This window comes from Trachypithecus francoisi, unplaced genomic scaffold (genome assembly GCF_009764315.1).
Source record: "Trachypithecus francoisi isolate TF-2019V2 unplaced genomic scaffold, Tfra_2.0 Lachesis_group0, whole genome shotgun sequence".
NCBI lineage: Eukaryota > Metazoa > Chordata > Mammalia > Primates > Cercopithecidae > Trachypithecus > Trachypithecus francoisi.
This window is the reverse complement of record NW_022681453.1, coordinates 113,916,913-113,934,623: the sequence shown is the minus strand read 5'-3', so window position 1 is coordinate 113,934,623 and position 17,711 is coordinate 113,916,913. Positions and strand designations below refer to the sequence as shown.

General features: G+C 39.1%; 1 protein-coding gene across 1 annotated transcript in view; it reads left to right on the top strand.

Moving 5' to 3' along the window:
* Positions 1 to 17,711, top strand: part of WDR49 (WD repeat domain 49) — a 188,911-nt gene that overhangs the window by 155,534 nt on the left and 15,666 nt on the right. The window contains exons 17-18 of the mRNA XM_033211625.1: positions 5,874 to 5,983; positions 10,239 to 10,385. Coding sequence (XP_033067516.1) covers positions 5,874 to 5,983; positions 10,239 to 10,385 — 257 coding nt within the window. The remainder of the gene's footprint in view (positions 1 to 5,873; positions 5,984 to 10,238; positions 10,386 to 17,711) is intronic.

Genomic DNA, 17,711 nt, shown 5'->3' with positions numbered 1-17,711 from the left:
ATCCCCTTTATCATTTTTTATTACATCTATTTGATTCTTCTCTCTTTTCTTCTTTATTAGTCTTGCTAGTGGTCTATCAATTTTGTTGATCTTTTCAGAAAACGAACTCCTTGATTCATTGATTTTTTGGAGGGTTTTTTGTGTCTCTATCTCCTTCAGTTCTGCTCTGATCTTAGTTATTTCTTGCCTTCTGCTAGCTTTTGAATGTGTTTGCTCTTGCTTCTCTAGTTCTTTTAATTGTGATGTTAGAGTGTCAATTTTAGATCTTTCCAGCTTTCTCTTGTGGGCATTTCGTGCTATAAATTTCCCTCTACACACTGCTTTAAATGTGTCCTAGAGATTCTGGTATGTTGTATCTTTGTTCTCATTGGTTTCAAAGAACATCTTTATTTCTGCCTTCATTTTGTTATGGACCCTGTAGGCATTCAGGAGCAGATTGTTCAGTTTCCATGTAGTTGAGCAGTTTTGATTGAGTTTCTTAGTCCTGAGTTCTAGTTTGATTGCACTGTGGTCTGAGAGACAGTTTATTATAATTTCTGATCTTGTGCATTTGCTGAGGAGTGCTTTACTTCCAATTATGTGGTCAATTTTGGAATAAGTGCGATGTGGTGCTGAGAAGAATGTACATTCTGTTGATTTGAGGTGGAGAGTTCTGTAGATGTCTATTAGGTCCGCTTGGTGCAGAGTTGAGTTCAATTCCTGGATATCCTTGTTAACTTTCTGTCTCGTTGATCTGTCTAATGTTGACAGTGGGGTGTTGAAGTCTCCCATTATTATTGTGTGGGGGTCTAAGTCTCTTTGTAAGTCTCTAAGGACTTGCTTTATGAATCTGGGTGCTCCTGTATTGGGTGCATATATATTTAGGATAGTTAGCTCTTCCTGTTGAATTGATCCCTTTACTATTATGTAATGGCATTCTTTGTCTCTTTTGATCTTTGATGGTTTAAAGTCTGTTTTATCAGAGACTAGGATTGCAACCCCTGCTTTTATTTTGTTTTCCATTTGCTTGGTAGATCTTCCTCCATCCCTTTATTTTGAGCCTATGTGTGTCTCTGCATTTGAGATGGGTCTCCTGAATACAGCAAACTGATGGATCTTGACTCTTTATCCAATTTGCCATTCTGTGTCTTTTAATTGGACAATTTAGTCCATTTACATTTAAGGTTAATATTGTTATGTGTGAACTTGATCCTGTCATTATGATATTAGCTTGTTGTTTTGCTCTTTAGTTGATGCAGTTTCTTCCTAGCATCGATGGTCTTTACATTTTGGCATGTTTTTGCAATGGCTGGTGCCGGTTGTTCCTTTCCATGTTTAGTGCTTCCTTCAGGGTCTCTTGTAGGGCCGGCCTGGTGGTGACAATATCTCTAAGCATTTGCTTGTCTGTAATGGATTTTATTTCTCCTTCACTTATGAAACTTAGTTTGGCTGGATATGAAATTCTGGATTGAAAAATCTTTTCTTTAAGAATGTTGAATATTGGCCCCCACTCTCTTCTGGCTTGCAGAGTTTCTGCCGAGAGGTCTGCTGTTAGTCTGATGGGCTTCCCTTTGTGGGTAACCCAACCTTTCTCTCTGGCTGCCCTTAACAATTTTTCCTTCATTTCAACTTTGGTGAATCTGACAATTATGTGTCTTAGAGTTGCTCTTCTCAAGGAGCATCTTTGTGGCATTCTCTGTATTTCCTGAATTTGAATGTTGGTCTGCCTTACTAGGTTGGGGAAGTTCTCCTGGATGATATCCTGCAGAGTGTTTTCCAACTTGGTTCCATTTTGCCCCTCACTTTCAGGCACCCCAATCAGATATAGATTTGGTCTTTTCACATAATCCCATACTTCTTGAAGGCTTTGTTCATTTCTTTTTCCTCTTTTTTCTTTAGACTTATCTTCTCACTTCATTTCATTCATTTGATCCTCAATCGCTGATACCCTTTCTTCCAGTTGATCGAATCGGTTATTGAAGCTTTTGCATTTGTCATGTATTTCTCATGTCATGGTTTTTATCTCTGTCAGTTCGTTTATGGCCTGCTCTGCATTGATTATTCCAGTTGTCCATTCTTCCAGTCTTTTTTCAAGATTTTTAGTTTCTTTGTACTGGGTACGTAATTCCTCCTGTAGCTCTGAGAAGTTTGATGGAATGAAGCCTTCTTCTCTCAGCTCATCAAAGTCATTCTCCGTTCAGCTTTGATCCATTGCTGGCAATGAGCTGCGTTCCTTTGGAGGGGGAGATGCGCTCTTAGTTTTTGAATTTTCAGCTTTTCTGCCCTGCTTTTCCCCCATCTTTGTGGTTTTATCTGCCTTTGGTCTTTGATGATGGTTACGTACTGATGGGGTTTTGGTGTGGATGTCCTTCCTATTTGTTAGTTTTCCTTCTAACAGTCAGGACCCTCAGCTGTAGATCTTTTGGAGATTGCTTGAGGTCCACTCCAGACCCTGTTTGCCTGGGTATCAGCAGCAGAGGCTGCAGAAGATAGAATATTGCTGAACAGCCAGTGTACCTGTCTGATTCTTGCTTTGGAAACTTCGTCTCAGGGGTGTACCCCACCGTGTGAGGTGTGGGGTGTCAGTCTGCCCCTAGTGTGGATGTCTCCCAGTTAGGCTACTCAGGGGTCAGGGATCCACTTGAGCAGGCAGTCTGTCCTTTCTCAGATCTCAACCTCCATGTTAGGAGATCCACTGCTCTCTTCAAAGCTATCAGACAGAGTCGTTTGCATCTGCAGAGGTTTCTGCTGCTTTTTGTTTAGCTGTGCCCTGTCCCCAGAGGTGGAGTCTACAGAGACAGGCAGGCCTCCTTGAGCTGCTGTGGGCTCCACCCAGTTTGAGCTTCCCAGCGGCTTTGTTTACCTACTTAAGCCTCAGCAATGGCAGGTGCCCCTCCCCCAGCCTCGCTGCTGCCTTGCAGTTAGATCACAGACTGCTGTGCTAGCAATAAGGGAGGCTCCATGGGCGTGGGACCCTCCCAGCCAGGTGTGGGATATAATCCCTGATGTGCCGTTTGCTAAGACCCTTGGTAAATCACAGTATTGGGGTGGGAGCTACCCGATTTTCCAGGTGTTGTGTGTCTCAGTTCCCCTGGCTAGGAAAAGGTATTACATTCCCCCTTGTGCTTCCCAGGTGAGGTGATGCCTTACCCTGCTTCAGCCCTCGCTGGTTGGGCTGCAGCAGCTGACCAGCACCAATTGTCTGGCACTCCCTAGTGAGATGAACCCAGTACCTCAGTTGAAAATGCAGAAATCACCCATCTTCTGTGTTGCTCGCGCTGGGAGCTGGAGACTGGAGCTGTTCCTATTCGGCCATCTTGCTCCACTCCTCTTCTGCTTCTTTATCTTCATCCATCATTTCTCTTCTTGAGAACATTTGCCTTGTTCCAGTCCCTTGTGCATTTTCAGAGTAACCACTCCTGCAAATGTCAGATGTCTAACTGTGAAAAGAAAGCAATAGATTGTTGACTTTATTTGTTGTGATTTCCAAGAGATGCTCTCCTACCCTCTGCCTACTTTTCTCCCTCTGTGGATAAAACTCTTTAGTGGAAATGGGCAAAATGTTTTGCTTTGATTTAGATTCCACAGGATGAGATAGTTAGAAAACAAATGGTCTGAAAACAGGGAAGAGTTTAGTGTATTTTGGGAAAAAAATCAAGGTATGTTGTTAACTACTCTAAAGGGGAACCTCTTTACTTGTGCCCCCCCAATCTTTTGCACATGTTTACATGAATAATTCTTTTCTAGAAAAAGGTATATTCTTAATCCAATAACTGCAGGGCCTAACTGTACTACACTCCATGCTTTCAGTATCCAACACTAACTTCTTATTTTTGTAGATCCCCTTACTATCTTAAAATGCCTCTCTAAGGATATCATTATTTCTTGTCTTGAAAGCTTAAATAGTGGCTAAATACTAACTCTTACTCACATGAGATGGCATATGGCAAAGGATGCCATTCCAGTGCAATTGGGGAAAAACTGCCCACTTACCCAATCACAAAGCTCTCCTGAAAGGAAAAAAAAAATCTATAATTCCAAGTAATTTATGTTGATACTCTCCTGATTCAAGGAAATCATGATTAACTACCTCACCCCCTCCCCTCTTAAATGTGCGTTGTGCTTGAAAACTTGCTTCCAAAGAGTAGCATATGGAAAAAGGGAAAAAGTAACTGTACAGTAGCTATTATAAACATTACTAAAAACTTGGCAAATACAGTGGTGGCCAGGTAATTGAAGTTAACGTTAACCATGGAAGTCAGGTTGATAGCATGCACACTTGGTTTGATGGGATAAGAGCAGCAGTTCACCTCTGTTGCTTTCCTCTCAACAACTCATAACCCCAGTCTCACCGTGAGAAGAATATCAGACAAACCCAAACTGAGGGATATTCTACCAAAAAAATCTGACAAGTATTTCTTAAAACTGTCAAGATCATAACAAACAAGAAAAGCCTCAAAAATTGTCACAGGCCAGAGACTAAGGAGTTAGACAACAAAATATAATGTTGACATTACAGAAAAATGACATTAAGAAAAAACTAGTAAAACTCTAATAAAATATGGAATTCAGTTAATAGTAATGGTGCTCTGAAGAGACTAATAACAATTTTTGGCAATAGTAATGTACCAATATTGATTTATTTATTGTAACAAATGGTAGTGTAAGATGTTATAATAGGGAAAATTGGTTGAGGGGTGTACTGGAGCTCTACTAACTTTTCTGCAAATCTAAAACCTCTAAAATGAAAAGTTTATATATGAGAAAGCAATTAATACATTACTACTTAAAGCCATGCAAATAGCATCTGATATTAAATTTAAGAGAGATATATAGACTTTTTACTTGCATTGATATTTTAAAATCTTTTAAAATTGAAAGATATAGTAAAAATAGGGTGAAGGAAAAAGAAAACTGGAAATGAACATTACTTGAATGCTATTATTTATTAGGCACATTTCTGAACTTTCATCCGTCTTATCTCCTTTAAATCTACAGCAAGAGTCCCATTACATTGAGGAGAAAATTGAGACTGAAAGTATGGGAAACAACTCAGGGTCTTATAGCTACAAAATCCATAGAAGATATAGAATAAAAGTCAGGGAGTGGAAGAATGGAAAGGAACTATAAAGCGCTGAGGGATGCAGGGAAGGGAGGCAGAAGGAAGATGGTGAGTCAAGATCCCCAGGACTCTCCACAATTTTGTGATGATGGATGTGTTTTCTGGCATGGTGCTGTGAAGAGACTAATAACAATTTTTGGCAACATAACTTATAGCTGTTAAAGTTGAAGTCTATGAGAGTGAATTTTAAATAGATTTGAGATCATTTTCTATTTTCTCACAAGATTATATACAGCTATGTAATGATTTTATTTCCCATGTTTTATTGATAAAAATTCTTTCTATGGATTCAAGTTACACTAAAGTTTTCTTATAGATTCATATGAGAAAGCCTCAAAAATACTGAACGTTTTTACATTTTGGATGCCATAACCATAACTAAAGATACATGCCTAGCACTGAATAAATAAGCTTTCACACAAAGCATTGATGCTTACTTCTCATTATGTACTTTATTAATAAGGCAAGGATAATGTATGTGTTTCTGTAAAATTTTCTTCTGAATAATTTTTTCTCTAACCTTGTTGCTATGGGGACAGGGTCTTTGCTTGATTAGACTCTTGGACACTCTGGCTCTCATTCTTTTCTATTATCACCTGGCTGGCAGGCATTTTATTAAAAGATATGGCTTGATTAGTGTAAACAAATATCACTACTTCTGTTCACAGGAATAGATTGTTTTTTTTTTTTGGTCAAAGATACATCTAGCCAGAAAGAGTCTCTTCATCCCAGTGGTTAATAATGTATTTCATCATGAATTATTTTCTTCCAGTGTCAGACCATCAGAAGATATAAATTTAGGCATAAAATATAAGGAAAGAAATACCTGCATGAAAGAAACACAAAAACCTTATTATGGTGAAGTTATAAAAAAATCATTCAGTAAGTAGTCTCTGTTGTTAATGTATTTTTATAATGTTATTTAATAGATTAGTGTGAATACAAATGGCTACTCTGTGTGTCGGGAATGTACCTATTCCTTAATAAACATGAACGTAATGTCCTGTGAACCCCATTTAACAAAGGAGAAAATTGAGATACAGAGACGTTAAGTCACCTGTCCAAGGCCCCACAGAATACTAGCAGGAGAAGTGTAAGGTCTAAGTCAGTGTGTTGGACCACTCTTGCATTGCTATAAAAAAATGCCAGAAACTATATAATTTTAAAAAAAAGAGGTTTAATTGGCTTACAGTTCTGCAGACTGTACAGAAACCATAATGTTGGCATCTGCTTGGTGGAAGGTGAAGCAATAGCAGGCACATCACAGGGTGGGAGCAGGAGCAAGAGGGAGTGGGGGAGGTGCTACACACTTTAAACAGCCAGATCTCTGAGGACTCACTACCATGAGGACAGCACTAAGCCGTGAGGGATCCACCCTCATGACCCGAACACCTCTCACCAGGCCTCATCTCCAACACTAGGGATTATATTTCAACATGAGATTTGGGCAGTGACAAGTATCCAGGGTATATCATTCCATCCCTGGCACCTCCAAATCTCATGTCCTTCTCCCATTGCAAAATAAAACCATTCCTTCCCAATAGTCCTCCAAAGTCTTAACTCATTCCAGCATTAACTTAAAAGTACAAAGTTCAAAGTCTCATTTGAAACAAAGTAAGCTTCTTCCACTTATAAGCCTGTAAAATAAAAAACAAGTCATTTACTTCCAAGATAAAATGGGCGGTGGGGGGGGGGGGGGGGGCGGGTTAGATAGGCGTTGGGTAAACATTTTCATTCCAAAAGGAGAAATTGGCCAAAAGACAGGGGCTATAGGCTCCAGGCAAGTCTGAAATTCAGCAGGGCAGTCATTACATCTTAAAACTCCAAAATAATCTCCTTTGATTCCATGCCCACATCCAGGGCACAATGGCACCAAGGGTAGGCTCCCAAGGTCTTGCACAGGTCTGCCACTGTGTCTCTGCAGGGTACAGCCCCTGTGGTTGTTCTCATGGGTTAGAGTTGAGTGTCTGCAGCTTTTTCAGGCAGAGGATGCAGCTGCCAGTGAATCTACCATTCTCAAGTGCGGAGAACAGTGGGCCTCTTTACAGAGCTCCACTAGGCAGTGCCCCAGTGGGGAGTCTGCATGAGACCTCCAACCCTACATTTCCCCTCTGCACTGTGCTAGTAGATGTTCTCTGTGAGGGGTCTGCCCTGCAACAGGTTTCTTGCTGGGCACCCAGGATTTTTTTTTATATTCTCTGAAATCTAGGTGAGGCTGCCAAGCCTCCTTCTCTCTTGCACTCTATTTACCTGCAGGCTTAGCATCACATGGAAGCCACCAAAGCTTGTGGCTTACTCACTCTGGAGTGGCTGCCTGAGTTGTATCTGGCTCTTTGAGCCACAGCGGGAGCTGGAGCAGCAGGGATACGGAGAACAGTGCTATAGTCCTTGTAGGCCTGTGGGCCTGTGATGGGAGGGGCTGTCTAGAAGGCCTTCAAGGCCTTTTTCCTGTTGTCTTGGATATTAGCTCTTTTAGTTACACAGATCTCTTTGGCAAATGGTTGCTCCAGAGCCTGCTTGAATTCTTCTCCTGATAATGCTTTTTGTTTGTTTGTTTGCCACATGACTGGGCTTCAAATTTCCTAAACATTTATACTCTGCTTTTTCTTTAAATATAACTTCCAACTTTTAATCATTTCTTTGCTCCTACATCTAAGCTAAGCTATTAGAAGCAGCCAGGGAATATCTTGATGCTCTGCTGTGTAGAAATTTCTTCTGCTAGATACCCTAAATTATCACTGTTAAGTTCAAGCTTCCACAGATGCCTAGGCCAGGAACACAATGCAGCTGAAGTCTTTGGTAAGGCATAATATGGGTGACCTTTGCTCCAGTTCCCAGTACGTTCTTCATTTCCATCTGAGAGCATGTCGGCCTGTACTTCACTGTGCACACCACTATCAGCGTTTTGGCTACTACCATTTAACCAGTCTCTAAGAATTTCCAAAATTCCCTTCATCTTCCTGTCTTCTGAGTTCTCCAGACTCTTCCAAGCTCTGCCGATTAGCCAGATCCAAAGCCACTTGCACATTTTTAGGTATCTTTTAAGCAATGCCCCACTCTTAGTACCAATTTTCTGTGTCAGGCCATTTTTGCATTGCTGTAAAGAAATATCTGAGACTAGGTAATTTATAAAGAAAAGGGATTTAATTGGGTCACCATTCTGCAGGCTGCACCAACATTTGCCCACCTTCTGGTGAGGGCCTCAAAAACCTTACAATGATGGTGGAAGGTGAAGGGGAAGCAGGCAATATTACATGGTGAAAGTAGGAGCAAGTTGGGGGTGGTGCAAGACACAGTTAAACCACCAGATCTTGTGAGAACTCACTCACTATTGCAAAGACAGCACCAAGGGAATGGCACCAAACAATTCATGAAAAATATACCCCCATGATCCAGTCATCTTCTACCAGGCCCCATCTCCAACACTGGGGATTACAATTCAATGTGGGATTTAGAGGGGACAAATATCCTAACTGTATTAGTCAGAAAATATCTGTGAAGTACCTAATACAGTTCTAAAAAAAGAGATGGCACCAGAATTTTTATTCTTTCCCTTAAGTGTTTAAGAAATGAAGATGAATAAAAACTATTTTTGCTCTCAGAAATCCTGAAGCCACACAAAACAATGTATTAGTCTAGTTGTTGACTGACCAGAAAAGAATTATAAGACCAGTAACCTAAAACAAAGGAATCATTATTATACTAAGGTATATTGTTTAGAAACATAGATGAGAATCCTTCCTGAAGCTTTATTTTATATTAAAAATATGTTACTTACTACAAAATAATCTTTTCAACTTTTGTCCAAGGGAATGTCACACTTTCATAGAGCAGATATGTTGATTTCTAAATTTCTGATGAAATTTTGCTGTAAAAAGCTGCCTAATTATTTGTTAACATTCAATGTCCATTTATCAAGTAATCTCCACAGAGTTTTTGTTAGGTTTACATGAGATAGAGATGTAAAGCACTTTGACTACTGCCTGGCATATTACAGCAACCAATACAATCTTATTAGTAATGTTGTTATTGTTATACCTCGGAGCATAACCTTTGGGATTAAACATATTTCAACTTAAGTCCATGGTCTGCTATTTAACAGTTATGTGAACTGAGACAAACTACTAAAGCATCCTAAGTCTCAGTTTCCTCATCTGTCTTAAGGGCACAATGATACCTTACATGTTGTAAAGATTTCTTCTTTAATTTGACATAGCACATTAAGTTTTCAAGGAGTGGTCCCTGGCCTAGCACCATAATCATCAACTGGAACTTACTAGAAATGGAAATTATGGGACCCTCATCCCTGCTTTCCTCCATTAGTCAGAAGCCAAGGGGGTCACACAGCAGTCTATGTTTTAGTAAGCCCTCCAGGTAATTCTGATGCCTATTATAGTTTGAAATCCACTGACATAAAATAAGACTTGTTCCATAGCAGCTGCTGAATATGGATTAGTTTCCTTTTCTTAGGTACTGAGCCACCATCATGACAAAAACCCAGTTCCTACCTTCACAGAACTAACAAAGAAACATAAAATTATATCTCAAATTGAGCTTTTTATAGATTTCCATTCTATTATCCAATTATTACCTGAAGCACAGAGAATTTGTTTTCACTTTGTTCAAGACTTTGCCTTTAAGAACACGATTAAAATAGATTTCTATCATCTCATTGTGTGCATAATAAATACAGTAACACAGCTCTGGTTTATTTGATAACATTTTTTAAAAAGTACCTGCCAATTCAAAATTTTAGATGTTTTGTTAAACTAAACACTGAAAAAAATAGATTCCATTTCACAAAGGATACAATTTTCTTGTAGATAAAAGAAAAACTGGAGCTTTTCCAAAATTGCAGAATATTCATTTTCAAGGGAAAATAACAGAAAAATACAAAATAAAAAAAATGAATGGGAAGCCTTGAGTTCCTTTTGGTTCCTTTGAATAAAAAGCACTATGGATTTATTTTGGACAGCTGTGTTTATAGGGTTTGCAGATCACTGCAGCTGTACCAGCTGAGTAATAGGAAGGTTAAATTTATAAACGTTAACTTGGAAATGTGCTAGCTCTTTCCAAGGAATTAATGATATTGTACTCTTTTTCTCCCTGTCTTCCTCTAAAACCTGCTGTTGTGAAGGTGCATTTAGGTCATTAAGCATTGGAGTCCTGGAAGAGCTGCCTGAAGTGAATAAACCTGCTTTCCTTCTAGACCCTGAGAAATACTTTAGGAAAGAGCCAGAGAAGGAACGTCCCCAAATTCCAGAGGCCCCGTCACTTTTTGAAAGTAAGTTCTCAGCCGGGCGCGGTGGCTCAAGCCTGTAATCCCAGCACTTTGGGAGGCCGAGACGGGCGGATCACGAGGTCAGGAGATCGAGACCATCCTGGCGAACACGGTGAAACCCCGTCTCTACTAAAAAAAAAAAATAGAAAAAACTAGCCGGGCGAGGTGGCGGGCGCCTGTAGTCCCAGCTACTCGGGAGGCTGAGGCAGGAGAATGGCGTAAACCTGGGAGGCGGAGCTTGCAGTGAGCTGAGATCCGGCCACTGCACTCCAGCCTGGGCGACAGAGCGAGACTCCGTCTCAAAAAAAAAAAAAAAAAAAAAGAAAGTAAGTTCTCAGCCATCATACACCTCTACTACCCCTCTTCATGAAACTTAATCATTTAAAAATAGAGTAGAAAAGCATGAAAATAACAAGTGTTTGCCTTGTAGGTTGCCGTGAAACAGTGTGGTTTGACTGTTAAGATTTATAGTTCAGCTGCTGATCTGTGCTCTCAGATAGGACAGCCAACAGGCTGGGATATATGAAATGAATATTTTTATTTTGTTCCTTTTCTGAAGTTAGAATGCCATGAACACATATCCATGAATCTTCCATGGATGAGAATCTCTCTCCCCAAATAACCTTAATTTTCAAAACCGATGCTGGAGGAAGCCATCATAAGACCACTTTAGAACACAGTGTCTGGCAATCTTGTTTTATTTTCATGTGAAACACTCTAAATAGAGACGACTTAAAATGTATTGTCTTAAAGTCTTCCAGCTGCAGAGCTAGGCTAATGAGATGAGAAGTCAAGAAAGCTTAAGTTAGAAACTATAAGTGAATGATGTCTAAAGATATAGAAACAAGATGTACAAAATAATTCTTTATTTTTCAGACTATTATAGTCTTCTGAGTTCTTAAAAGTTTGAGGAATAATTCTGTAGAAAAATTCTTCCAGCCAAGAAGGGTCCTGTGGGAGAATAGGTAACACAACCTGATTCTCAGTGAAGCACTCAGAAAGCATATGGACACTGCAGGGAAGCTCATTTAAAATAATTAATAAAAAGTTCAAGTTTTCAGCTTGTAAGAATCAGAAAAAATCAGAATTAAACTAAGCCGTCTGAGATCTGTGGTTTCAAAACTGTTAAAATCCTCTGAGCTAGGGTTCAGCATCATCCTTGAGAAATAATAATGTTTGCAGTAGAAAGATGTTTCCTTATATCCATAGTTAGGGAAGTTTAAGAGTCTCCTCTTTGCTTTGTGCCTATGGAAAGGGAGAACAACTGGTCAACATTTTTGTTGTTGTTGAAATTCTACTTATAGGCAAGATACAGCTGTCATACTTCATTACTATAGTTTACAGTCTAATTATTATCAGGTTTTTTTTTTCTTTTTTCTTTTAAAAAAAAGTTTTCTTAGAATTTCTCTTTGCTTGCACTTGTGTGGGTAATCTATGGTTTCTGCTCATTTCTCTTAAAAACGAAGCCAGAACTTTAGGGCTTTTTTGCAGGCTCAAAAAATGAAACCCCAAAATATGCCACTTTGGCATGTTAAGTGCTTTGAATGAAGTGGATTGAAAGGCCTCATAACCAGTCTCTCTTATCTTCTCCTGCTGTCTACCCTGCTTTTCCTTTCAAAGTTCAGGGAGGGTTTCTCTCTGAAATTCCCTTATCTGACTGAGGAGGGTTCTTCCTAAAGAAATGCAACTGTATTGAACCCCCTCTCTAGGAAATCATCAAACGACCAGGAAATGTTATTTATCAGAGGAGAAATTAAAAGTCATCACCACATCCAAACAGGCTATTGCCTACTTTTCTGGAGAGTGCTCTAAAATAACTCTTTTTTAACCTAAGAGACTACCTGCATAATAAGACAACCTTTGTTCACAGTGCAGTTCTACCCCTCACCTTTTAAAACTTGTCATCAGCTCCCCAGAGCACAAAGAAACTTTGTCCTGGGCTATTTTCTGTTCCTTGGGCTCATTCATTTCCCCTAAAAAGTATTTACTCTTCCTGTAAAATTGTCTACCCCTCTCACCCTCCCTCCTCCACCCTGCCATTTGCCATTTCCCTCTTCTCTGTGAATAGGGTATTTAAACTTCAACCCTCTGGCCCTTCTTTGAGTCTCATACTTTGTGGGGTTTTCATGCACATGTGTACATTAATAAATTTGTATATTATTACCTGTTAATCTTCGTGTTTTCAATTTACTTCAGTAAGCTCAATTGCCCAACCTCCAGAGGGAAGGTTTAAACTCCCCTACAGCTCTAAATAACTCTTAGTGTGGCTGATAAGGATTTCAGTCTGTCATCCCATCATTTTTGACCAGGATGATTCACTTTTAAGAATGAAATGGGGGCTGGGCGTGGTGGCTCGTGCCTGTAATCCCAGCAGACTGGGAGGCCAAGGCGGGTGGATCACGAGGTCGGAGATTGAGGCCATCCTGGCCAACATGTTGAAACTCTGTCTCTACTAAAATACAAAAAATTAGCTGGGCATGATAGTACATGCCTGTTGTCCCAGCTACACAGGAGGCTGAGGCAAGGGAATCTCTTGAACTCGGAAGGTGGAGGCCAAAATTGCACCACTGCACTAGCCTGTCGGGGAAAAAAAAAAAGAAAGAATGAATATGGGAAGTAATTATCTTGTCCTTGTGAGCCACAAACAGACATGAAACAGGAACGACCAGTAAAAAAAGATCCAGACATAGGACAAGGTTGTAAAGATAGTCCAGATACAGGTATGCATACAGGAAGAAACCAAGACAGAAAATGGAGTCAGAATTGAGGCAAGATGAATAGATGACAGAGAATATGCAAAAGCTGGAAGAAAGAAGCGAGAGAGACAGGTAATGAGAGCAGCAAAGACCTCTCTTCAGTGGGTGAGAGTTCCTGCTTCTATGAAGAATCTTTTATATAAGCTGTGGCAGAAGGAAGCCACACACGAATTCTTCATATGGGCAGCGAAGATGTGTGGGTGAAGAGGTGGGGTTAATGGCTGGGCAGAAATAACCAAAATACCCAAAAGACTCTAATAAATTTTCAAAGAGAATTTTTTTCCCCTGGATTTCTTATTAAAATTTCCTGTAACTTCCCCACGGTTTTTAAAAGATGTTTTCTGTCTTTTGGTTTTTTATCTTCTTTCTTCAGTTTTTCTTCCTTTACTTCCCTGTCTTGAAAGTATTTCCTCTTACTTGCTTTTTCTGCAAGTGAAAATAATTTTCTTTTAAAAGCTTCACCAACTTGTGAGAGAAACAGGTGCAGATTATTGATGACATAGGACACCACCAATGAGGTTCCATGAAAATGCCAGGAAAAAAGTTTGACTCATTCTGACTGGAGCATGGGAAAGAATTCAGTCACATTCGAGCTGGGACTTAAAGGATGAGTAGGTCAAAGATGAGGGAGAAAACAAGAAAACAGTGAGGAAGGACATATCAAGGTTGAGGAAAGAGCAGAAGTCAAAATGAATCCAAGTTGGCTACAATGAGTGACTTCAGGTATTGAGACATTAACTGAGTTTTACACGTGTTAGTAGAGGTAAAGTAAAATGTGTTTGGAAAGTGTTAAGTTTGAGGTACTGGTGTGCCATTTACCAATAAAGTTCTGGAGGATTGAAGCAGATTGTATATACACTCTGTGATATCATAGAGTCTTTCACAAGCAGATACTGAAATAATGTTTGTTCATTTTTGTATTTAGCTTTTCCTAGGCTAGATATTGCATATAGTAGCATTTGTGCTGGATGCTGAAGATGCAGAGATAATATGTAGATACCCAGCCTTCAGAGATCTTGACATCGAAATGGAGTGGGGAAATACATAAGTAGACAAATAATTACATTCTACAACAAGGGCTATGATAGAGATATGTACTGCATACTATGGGAACACATGGAAATCCAGAGATGACTTTTAAGGAAAACCAGAGTATACCCGAACTAGATGTTAAAAGTTAAGTTGCTATGAGCCAGGTTAAAAAAAAAAAAAAAAAAAAAAAAAGCGAGGGATGATACTCTGGTAGAGGAGTGGTATAGGCAGCTCTAAGGTGGTATAAATAATATGGTGTGCTAAAGGAGTTACATGTCATTGCCACTGGCTGGGTTCTAGAAGGAGCTTGAAGAAAACGAGGCTAGACAGGTAGGTGGGGGGCAGACCATGGAGCATCTAGTAAACTATACTAAGGACTTTGACATTTATTTAATCAGAAGTAGGGAGCTATTGAAATATTTTAATCATTCTGAATTTTACCACTTTGTATCCTATATTACCTCTTCAATGTTTATATTTATTTGTATTATTCTTAAAGTGATTGTTCTAGAAGTTACAATGCTTTTCCCTGTGCTCTTTATTCCTTCTTGTGGCACTAGGCTTTCATCTGAGACCATTTTCCTTCAGTCTGAAGAATTTTCTACAGAATTTCTTAAAATATGGGCCTGCTTGTGAATAATTTTCCCAGCTTTTACATGTCTGAAAAATGCATTTATTTCATTTTGACTTTGGAAGGTTATTTTCATTGGATTTAAAACTCTAGATGTCAGGGTTGTTGTTATTGTTGTTGTTTCAACATTTTAAAGTTAACGTATTTCCCTGCATCCATAGTTTCTGTTTAAAATCCTGCTCTTAATAGTATTGAATCATCTTATTCTGGCTGCTTTTAAAATCTTTCTCTTTAGCCTTGGTTTTCAGATGTTTTACTGTGATGAGTCTAAGTACTGTTTTTATGTGTGTGTGTGTGTGTGTATTTATGCTACTTGGGGTTCATAGAAAGTTATCGAATGCATCTTTCTTCAATTTTGAATAATTCTCAGCCGTTATCTTTATCCAAATTATGTTTTATTCTCATTCCTGCTCTCTTCTATGATGGAATAGCAATTACACATATGTTAGACTGTTTAATTATATCACAAATGTTTTTGATGCTCTTTATTAAAAGTGGAATTAAATAATGGAATAAATAAAATGGAAAAACATTTTATTTCCTTAGGCAGGCTTCAGTTTGTATATTTTATATTGACCAGTCTGCTTTTAGACGCATCTAATCAGTTCCCAGTTTCAGATTATACATTTATGTATATCTGAAATTATATATATACACACATATTTATATACTTTCAGTTTTAGAATGCCACTTGAATCTCTTTTATACAGATTCTAGTTCTCAGTTAAATTTTTTTCATCCATTTTGTTCATCTTTTCTCTCTGCTTTTGAAACATGTTTATAATGGTAATTTTTAAAGTCCTGGTTGACTAACTCCAATATCTGGATAATCCTTGGGTTGCTTCTAATACATGTTTTTTTCCTCTTGGTTTTTAGTCTCATTTTTCCTGCTTCTCTGCAAGTCCTGTAATTTTTTATTATATGACAGAAAATTTAAAAGATCTATAGACACTAAAATTAATATTTTCCCTCAGAAATGGTTCACTCTTTCCTTAATTCAGTACAGAGAATAAGACACTGATGACCTTAATCTAATTAGGACTTGAGCCAGGTCAGTGCTGAGGTACAGGTTTAGTTAGGCTTAGTCCACTAATGATTTCAAATGTCTGTTTTAGGTGTCTGCTTTTAGTGGGGTATTGTCTCCCACGTACTGCAAAACTGCAGAAAACATTACTCTGCATTTCCAGTCCAATCCACAGTCTCCCACACCACCCCAGGGCTCAGAGAATGTCCTATGGGAAAGACGGACCAAACTCTGACATTTCTCTAGATTCCAATACATCACACCAACCCACATAGCCATCAAAATGCTTCCAAATTTACTTTCCCATGATAGAGTCTCTCAGTCGAATGCAGGTCTGTTTCTTAGCAATGCCCAAACATAATAAATCCTCAGAAAGAAGAAAATACTTGGCAATTTTAGCTCATCTAGGAAGGGCCCTACCATCTCTGGAATTAGTTATTTTGGTCATCATTGCTTCCACAGCCTTCTGATGGCTTTAAACATATCATTTGTAATTTATCTTTTTTTTTTTCTATCTGGTGCAGTGAGAAAGATAACCTGCAACTACCTATTAAATCCTATGCAGAAACAAAATTCCTGTTGAAATGTTTAAAACAAAGCGTCATGACCAGATTTGCATTTTAGAAAGCATTCTGAAAACTGTGGTAGATACATTAGTCTAGTGGGGCTAGACTGAAGGCAGCAATATTATAGTAATGGGAACTTGTTGTGTGCAGTCAGCTCTCTGCTTTTGAGTCATCGTTTTGCCTTCTACTATTCGTCTATATCTGAATAAATTATTCACCCTATTAAGTCTCAGTTTATTTTTCATCTGTAAAATTGGAATAATGATGCCTGCCTCTTGGAATTATGTGGGTTGATTATAGTGCGATAGCTAGCACATTAACCATTCACTAGATGATATCTATTACGATTTTGAAGATGAGGAAAACCTAGAAAGGAAATAACTAGCTTGAGAGACATTAAGGAGGTTGAATTTAAAGGATTATGTACCCAATAAGAGATGAATACATGTATGTCGATCAGTCTTCTAGTTTGGATAACTATGTTGAAGTAAAAACACTATCACTGAGAGAGGAAATACAGAAGAAGATGATATAGAGTTAGAAAATGACATTAGTTTCTAAGATATGTTGAGATGGAGGTGACTATGGGACACTTACTAAAGAAAGCTGACACTTTTCCAAGAAACTAGCCATCATAGAAAGGAAAAAGAAGTAATAACTGAAAAGAAACCATAGTTGATAGGCCTGTTTTAGAATTAAGTTCAATATTTTTCTTCTGATTTTATTTTATTTATTTATTTTTTTTTAGTCTGTCTTTTTTTTTTTAAATTTATTTATTTTTTTTATTATACTTTAAGTTCTAGGGTACATGTGCATAACGTGCAGGTTTGTTACATATGTATACTTGTGCCATGTTGGTGTGCTGCTTGATTTGTTTTATGCGACCACCAGGGCAGGCACCAGAGAAAAGGCAAGTAGGCAAGGTAAAAAGAAACTTTATTAGCTAGCCAATGTGAAGGAAGAAAGGGCGAAGTTCACCGGTCTCCTGCGGTAGAGGCCGAGGAAGTCGCCCCGGCGTTCTCGGGCGAGGTTCCTAGGTCGGCATATGAGGAGGGGGCCGAGGAAGTTCCTGCCACGCGCCTGCCGGAAGGGGCTTTTCTGTCTAAGGCTTGGGAGTGGGAGGGCAATAGGTGGGACACTGGCGTGTGTGGGGGTGGTGTTCCGTAGGTGCGGCCAGGTAAGTCTCGGTCTCTTCGGATTGAGGTCACCTGGCACATGCTCAGTTGATCTGCATCTTCCCCGGGGCAGGCTGCATTTTCCCATGCGGGAAAGTTGGTGAGGAAGAACCCGGAAGTGCACCATCTTAGTCGTCTTTGTCCT